This window comes from Fulmarus glacialis, unplaced genomic scaffold (assembly GCF_000690835.1).
Source record: "Fulmarus glacialis isolate BGI_N327 unplaced genomic scaffold, ASM69083v1 scaffold27711, whole genome shotgun sequence".
Classification (NCBI taxonomy): Eukaryota; Metazoa; Chordata; class Aves; order Procellariiformes; family Procellariidae; genus Fulmarus; species Fulmarus glacialis.
The window spans coordinates 5,863-14,119 of NW_009191310.1; the positions used below are offsets into that span (position 1 = coordinate 5,863).

At 41.3% G+C, this 8,257-nt stretch overlaps 1 protein-coding gene across 1 annotated transcript in view; it reads left to right on the forward strand.

The window, feature by feature from the left end:
* Nucleotides 1-389: 389 nt before the first annotated feature.
* Nucleotides 390-8,257, forward strand: part of LOC104083241 (spermatogenesis-associated protein 16-like) — a gene marked incomplete at its 5' end in the record, with an annotated part of 42,394 nt that continues 34,526 nt past the window's right edge. The window contains one exon of the mRNA XM_009586658.1: nt 390-474. Coding sequence (XP_009584953.1) covers nt 390-474 — 85 coding nt within the window. The remainder of the gene's footprint in view (nt 475-8,257) is intronic.

Consider the following 8,257-nt stretch of genomic DNA (forward strand, 5'->3'; position numbering starts at 1 on the left):
CTCAGACTGCCAAGCTACAGGGTGTTATATGTGTTGATGCTGTCCTAGAAGAAATGGACTTACATATATTTTACCCATAAATACCTTGAAGCAAAAAAAAAGAAAAGCCAGACTAAAATATTATATAGCAGTCATTAAATATTTGCTCAGATTAAAATATGAAAAAGCTATTAAAAGAAAATGTAGGGTTGTTGCTTGCAGATAGTTTAATTAGCTCAAAAATATTTACTAATGTTTGTCTTAAAGTTGGACAAAGACTGAGAGTTATGTGTAATCTTTTGATACAAACCTCATGTTACACTCTTAATAGTACCTCCTTTAAATACTGCTATATACATCCTTCTCTCCCTGTACGCTCATACGCTCATTTATTCTGCTTTTGTCATCAGGAGCGCCATGATTGCTGACTATACGTACTGGCTGACAGGAGGCACTGAGCAGCATATAAGCAAGCTCATCAAACTGTATTGGCAGGTAAAAATTGATAGCCCAATGAGGAAGGAGGTGCCCATCTCACTATTAAGACCAAAATGAAAGATTACTGCTTAAAAGACTGGCGACAAAGGTAGCTCTTGGGCATATCAATCAACAGGACACTATATTGTACTACCGTATTTATAATGAAGTAGATTTTCTTGGACTAATTTTAAGGGCAAAATTCAAGGTTGTTAACCCTTGGCTCATACTTCAATTTTATGGACTGCTATAAAATTTAATTCTGGATACTGCACAGTCCCCTAAGCTATTTTTTGTGAAGTCTTGCTACCTTAGTGACACTTTCCTTTCGCAATTTGCATGATACTAATCCTTTGACACCTTTCCAAACTCTTCAACCGGAAGGGGAGGAAAAAATGACTGTAACAAATGGTCTCAGAGGAACCTAAAGTGCTCTGTGAAGGATGGCTGGGTAAGACCTTGGTCTACAAAGACTACTTATGTGGGGAGGAGACCATTGACTTCAATGAGACTCATCTCTTGAGTGATACTTATTTGAGATGGCTGTTCAGCCACATCAGCACAAATTTAAGTTTAAGGGTACCCCCTTCTGCTCTGAGGAGAGCTCTCACACACTTGGAGGTGAATGGATGCTAGATCTTTTGCCGGGAGAGGCTTATTGCTGCAGGATCTTATCACTGCCCGTGGTGTCCCAGCCTCCATGGCCCTGGTTTCCATTCAATCAAAGTGCATTTCAGAGGGACCGCAGCGTTTGGGCCTCAGGCGGTGGAAGATCCTTCTGCCTCCCAGAGTGGACCTGGCCCTGGCCATTTAATGATACTAGGAACAATATATGTCCCTTGCGATTAAATTTCAGGGTCTGATTCTGATCCCATTTATTTTGGGTTTATTCTGTGACAGGTCTACTGTATGTAAAATGGTGCAAAATATGTCTGACATAAGCCAGAGTAATAAAGATCAGAATCTGGTCTTTTACCTTCACTCACACAATAAATTCTTCCTTTTTAAAACTATTATTAGTTGCCTTCTTATTGGTAAAATGGAATAAATTTCAGTCCTGGGAGCTGCTGAATTTCAGTACTGCTGTGAGTGCAAAGTGCATCTCATTCAGAGAATTTACCCACTGGGCTAGTGTTTGCAGTGCCTGTGAACTTTCTTATATGCTTTCCAGCAGAGAATTTCTTCTGTACAGAACAGTTTGATTTTTTTCCCCACTAGGTCAAACTTTTTTAAAATCTTGAGTTCACAAAGAGGTTTTATGAAGGGGTTGTTTCTTGGAATGGAATGTCTTTTTTTGTCTCTTAACACTGGTATCCATTGACTTCCCTTCTTGATGTCATGGACATGAAGCTTCAAAGAATAAACCTTCAAAGGAGGAGCTGTCATAGCTGTCCTCTCCCCCAGAGGTTCAGACTGTCCTGCTATGTAACAGGGCCGAAAAAGTGACATGAAGGACAAGATTCATCATGATGCCTCCTCACAGAGTCTAAATCAGAAGCTGTGGTTGGGAGAAGGTGGGAATGAACCATGCCAGAAGTGGGGCTCCTGAATCGCTTCCAGCCATTAGCGTCATCATAGAATATTAGCATCATCATGCAAAATTATTTTGGCCATGGTAGGAGTCTGGTTCATCTCTGCTTCAGTCCAGAGCTCACAGCTCATTTCTCTTCCTGACAGAGAGTTCATGCGTGGGCCTCCCTGGACCCCCGTGGTACCAAGAGGCACCACCATGCTGTTCGTGCTCCATTCCCACTCCTCCTCTGCCTTTCGTCTGAACCTGAGCAGCTGTCATCTTTGTCTGCAGAAACTTTGAAATGTCAGTAGAGATCTAACCATTTGTTTGATCCCCCACCGTGCTTGATTTTCACTGGGAGACAGAGATTGCTCTGCAATTTTGTGCCTTTTGTGCCTATGCCTTAGCGTGGGCTGGGCTAAGGATTCAGCGGTATCTATATGCTGACACACAGGCAGCAGAGGCAGCTGGGTGCCCAGTACCGCTCCCACTCAAGTTAATAGCTAGCACTTAAGAAACGCTGTTCATGAAGATACATCCCCAGCACCAGTAAGAACCTTTCCCTTCCCGAGCTGATGAGTTCTGTGCACTCAGCATCAGGGGTGACTTCAATGTCGTTAGAGCACACAGTAACAATTATGCAGTACGATGTAGCATGTGACATTGCACTGGGACTTTCCACTACAGAGAGACCAAGCAGAGATAACATAATCTTTTTTATTAATATTCTCTCTATTTCATGGTGTAAAGCTGAAAATAACTTGTCACGACTGTACATGGTCATGTGCCTTTGTAACCAAAGCAACAGCTATTGATGCACGCTTTTCTTGCTAACTACTCCTCTGCCCCAGAACTTGCTAGCGTTGGCTCACAACCGTGAGCAAAATTTTCTGAGGAGGAAGGGAATAGATGATGAACAGGACGGTTTGTTTTTTACTTTTGTGAAGGAAGATTCTTAGGTTAGATATGTCACTCTTTGCTTTGATCCAGTGGGTCATGCATATAATTTTCTGGTGTGTCATTGACTACTTTTGTTTCTTCTTTTCATGATTCTTTTAACTGCTGGAAAAGGCTTTTCCTCCTCACAGCCTGTCTTCTACTTCTTTCATAGCTTCAAAAGGTTGTACAGACCACTGGAATCCTTCAGCTGATGTCTTTACTGCAAAAAATTCAGACCCTTAATTCACATCTGCAAAGCTCTTTGTTACTTATCCTTCTGGTTTTTCTCTCCTGATCTAATCTCATGCTCAGAGGAGTCTTTAGCTTGTATCTCCTTTGGTTTTCTTCTCCCGATTTTGGTTTTATGCTTTCCTTTGAACTTCTTCTATCCCGGACATCAACTGCCAGGAGTCCTCTTTCTTCAAAACTCTTTTTAAAACATCCTCAAATCCCTTCCCTCCCCATTATTACCTTTTACATATTCCTTCTTCTTCAGCAGTGATTTGTTCCATGTGACTGTGTACCTCCTCTTAGGCACACTGCAAGGTTTGTACTGTCAGATTTTTAAGGCCAGATGGGCTCATATTGACTAATTATCTGCATTCCACCCCAGAATTGCACCCTTACCTTCCTGCATCGGTGCCAAAAGAGGAAAGCAGAGACTAATTTTGAGAAAGTTATGCAATCCCCATTTAAACAGTTTAATAATAGAATATTTACTATAGCCCATCTAAAAGATGATTTGTAACATGGTTGTCCCTTGTTTTTACCCCAGTTTACAAGCTGGGATCTTACCTGTCCAGTCCAAACTTCCAGCAATTGGTATTATGCATTTTTCTGAAAGCTTAAAGATCCTTTAGTACTTGTTATCTTCTCCCTGTGTATGTACCTATGGATCATGATCAAGGCAACTTTAAATATTCTTTTTGATTAGCTTTTTGATTAGCTTTCTTTGATTATCCCCTTTAAAGTAAATCATCTATTTCTGGATCTTCTATACAGTGATATGTGATATCTAATGCCCTGTGTTGGTTTTGAATATTAATACCCGCCTTCCATTCCACTCTTGAGATAAAGGTATAATGCTGATGAGAGGTGAAAAAGTGATTTGCAATGGATAATATTATTCAGTAAGTTGGGCCTTTTTCTCTGTTCAAATATTTTATTCCATGGATTGAAAATATCCATTCCAAGTTAAGACATAATCAAATGGATGGGCTTTTTTTCATAACCCACTACAGAATATGCACTGGATGATTTGTGTATTGGCTGTTAGATTAAAAATAGGTGAGTTAAATAGAATTCATTACAATAAATAAAAATGTGAGAGTTATTACATGTATTATGGTAGATGTTTGAAGAGTGGTAGCAGCAAGACAAAGTTTAAACCTACTTATTATTACAGTCAGGTCAGCTCCCCAGCATTTATTGTCAGCAATGCAATTTCTCAGCTGGTAATAGCAAAACAAACAATAGACTTGAGATATTTCATCCCATAGAAAGAGTCCCTCTCCAAACCGTCCAGTTTTACTCACACCTTTGTAAACTATTTCCACTGGCTAGAAACTGTGCGATATACTCTGGATGTTTCATGCCATGAGTAAAAACATATCATACCCATACTACAATGTCAAAAGTGCCCGACGTTGTCGAACATGAACTTTGCAAATATCTTGAAAGTCGCAGCCTGATTTCACCAATATCTGGCACAGCCATCTTAGCATAAAGTGCCTTTATTACCTAATTTATAAGCATCTCAGGCTTAACTCATTAGCACACTACGAATTCAATTGCTTTTATTATTCCATTGTGAAAACCATGTGGCCTATTTTATACTGAAGGTTCGGCTCTAGCAGCCGTTACCCGCTTACATCCAAAGTCAATCCCATCTAGCCAAAGTCTTACACTAAGTGCCGTTGCACCAGCAATGCATACGTTGCAGAAACTAACAGAACCCCAGGAAAGCATTTCAAAACTTGTAGGTTCGTATCTGTACACTTCCATAACCATCTGTACTCCCAGCCTTAATTCCGTAACGTAGCCAATGTGTATTTGCTAGAGCTCAAATGGAGACCTTTAATTTGCATTGGAGCAAACTGGGCTTTTAGCTTTAGTTCCAGTTCAACCCCAGTGTTTTGGCCAAGGTTGCAGCCATCACAGAGCTGCTCTTAGCACATTGGAAACACTGGCTCTGTGACTGCTGCATGCAGAGCTCACAAACTTGTGTTTCTGAGAATATTTCTGTCAGCTAAACTCAACGTCACAGAGAAAGCTTCCAGTAGCACATGCATTGGCTGACATGGAGGTTTGGGTATTCAGACGTTTGTTTTCTCTCTCGTTGCTGTTATGAACATCAGGTGCTTCCATTTAAAAAATCTGGACTGTTGCAAGCACACAGCAATACACGCATCACACAATTAAAGCAAATGATAACCCAGCCCTGCAAGGTGGCTGAACACCTACGGCGCAGAGATGAACGCTGTCAACTCCTTTAGAGCTCAGCTTCATCTCACACCTTGCGGGGTGACAATCCAAGGCAAGAAAGTTAAAAGGAAAAAGCTCTTGGTAGCCAATACCTCCTCCACAGTCTCAGCCGGTGACGAGGCCCGTCAGCAGTCCTGCGTGCTCACGCTTGACCCGTGTCCTGCTATGGAGCGTGAGGTTTCCAAGCTGGCAACGGCAGGGATATTTTGCAATCCTCCTAATGGAATGACTGATAGGAGCTGACAGGCAGCCTCTCTGGGCAGCCTGGCCATCAGATCACTGAGAAAATGTATTTCTCATTAATTCTTGAGGCTATTTTAGCAGATCGTGCTGTGCCACACTTCACTGCAGAAAAGTCCCTTCTTTAATCAAATTTGGGGGAACACCCTATTGAGGTCAACGACTGTTGTGTGTACAGGCAGAAGTAAGTGCCTAATATGCGTAAGTCCATATTGCCTCAGAGGTCTTTGGAGCTTGTTGCTGCTTTCAGAATTACTTTTGAATTTTCTCATGTCAGAAAAGAGATAACTTTTCTCTTACCCTTCTTCATAAAAACCAATAGGTAATCCTCCCTCTTCTGTTTCTATGGCCATTTTGAAGGACAACGCTTGCCTTGAAGCACTGAGCTTTTCATCTTCTGGAAGAAAATTGGGAGGTAATGATTTTCCTCATCCTGCACATTAGAAGAACAGAAGGATTTTGGCCCATAAGCAGGAAGATCAATTCATTTTTAAGACACTGCACTGGTATCCAGATGATCTCCAGAGCAGCTTCTGACCAGATCATGGGTTTCCTATGTTCTCATTGCATCATGGCTGAAGCAACTTGTTAAAATCAAAATTATTAACATTTTTTCAGGGTAGAATGGGCCTCTTCCTATGTATACCATTTCAGGGATTCAGACCATTCTGGCTTTGGAATACACTATTTGTAAGGCATAACGCTCAGCTGCAAAAATCAGCTCCATCCTGCTCTCAGGTACACTACTAAAAAGATGGAGTAATTGAAAACTGGATTGAGAAGGCAAATAAAATAACATAACAGAGAGTTTCTGTCATGTTGATACTGATTTGGGAGCTTTTTATTGCTGTTGTTACTGCTGATATTTCCATTCCAGAAACAATTCTACATGTACAAACCCAAGGAATTTAACATTTTTCTTGTATCCTTTCTTCTTTAATAATATCTACCTCCACAAATTTTCTACCTACTTCTATTTTTCTGGTACCAGATCATTCATGGTAGAATAATTGTTGCTTGAATCATACTTATATTTACATTATAAGAGAAGTTGTTAGTTTAAATGTCGCAATTATTAAAACAGATAGATTAATTGTCTCTAATTTCAGGAAAGCTGGGTTTATTTAATACCAGCTGAATGTGACAGGCAACACATACCTTGCTGTAGTTGGTAGCTGTTGAAATCCCATATGAAACAAAATACCAACCCAATTAGGGTTTTAACTGTTAACAGAGGCCCATAAATCATGTCTCTAAGATGTTCAACAGGAACAACCTGGCCAGCAAAGCTCTAGGCCATTTAAAAAACCCTACAGGCCAGCTCAAAAGTAATGTGCATATTTCACAAGCAGAATTTTCAATTGATTCTGGCTTTTACTGGGTTGCAAAGCAGAGCTTTAAGATTTACAAAAGAAACCTGAGAAGTCAGTGTAGAAAACCAGCCATTTTGTGCTGTTCTCAGGCCCTTATTGTTCCTTCAAGTTGCAAAGGTCCTTAAGAAGTTACACATTCGTTATCCTTTTCCCTTTTTTTGTATACCATCTTCTTTCTTCGGGGAGATGAAGCTACAGGCAGGAGTTTGTGCTGTTCCCAGGATCATTACTGGGTATGTGGCTTTCCATCTGCACATCTGCTCTTGAAGAGCTACAGAAGACATCACACAAAAAAAGATAAAGTCACTTTTCAGAAACAGCTCTATATACAGTCAACTTGTCTTCTACTAAATTAGCAGCCATTCAGCCGCATAAAGTAGTTTGCTATTGCAATGACTCAGGCATGATTTTTCGCTGCCCCTTTGAACAGTGCTGTCCATTTTACAGGCTAACCACATCAGTCACCATCTCTGGCTGTCTGATTCATCTCTTCACATTTAAGTCAAGTTCCCACAATGTGTTGAGCTCAGTGCTAGGAAGGACTGACATCTCCTTCAGTTAGTTTCTGCATTTTAGTTTCCTTTTTCTTGTTTTTTTTTAATTTGTTTTTCTCTTTTTGGGCTAAAAGCCCTGAAAAGCCCCGAAAAGCCCCTACAGCAGGTATCCCGCATTTCTCCCAGGAATATTTCCTAGCCAAGGTCGCTCCCGGTCTCTCAAGTACTTGCCTGAATCACCAGATGGATGCAGCATCCAGGTGTTGGCCAGTGGCTCTGACTACATTCACGTAAACCTTGAGCTCTGCCTGTCTGAGTTAAGATGTCTCTCTGAGCCCAGGCTACCAAAGCTGTTCAGCTAGCAGAGTTTATAATCCCCTTTCACAAAAAAAAGACCCTGCTGTTTAAACTGCGACCCATTCCCAACATGGCGGGAGCCGTGCGGAGCTGACCCAACGCCCGCTGAGGACTTGTGATGGCGAAAGGCTTCTCCCAGCGCTGGAAGGACAGTCCTGCTGCTCAGAGCAGTCACAGTGAATTGCCTTATTAGAATTAGGGTATTTCTCACCATGAAAACTCTCTTATCCTTAAGAAAGGGGCAATATTAACAAAACTGGTTAAAAGCTATGTTTTTGGCCAATAGCTTCCTATAGAGCATAATTAGCCTGTTCACGGGGGCGGTTCTTTGACGTTTGCCTCCACTACCTCACTGCCCCGTTGCGGATTTATGTCTGCCTCTGCCACCGCGCCAAGGAAGC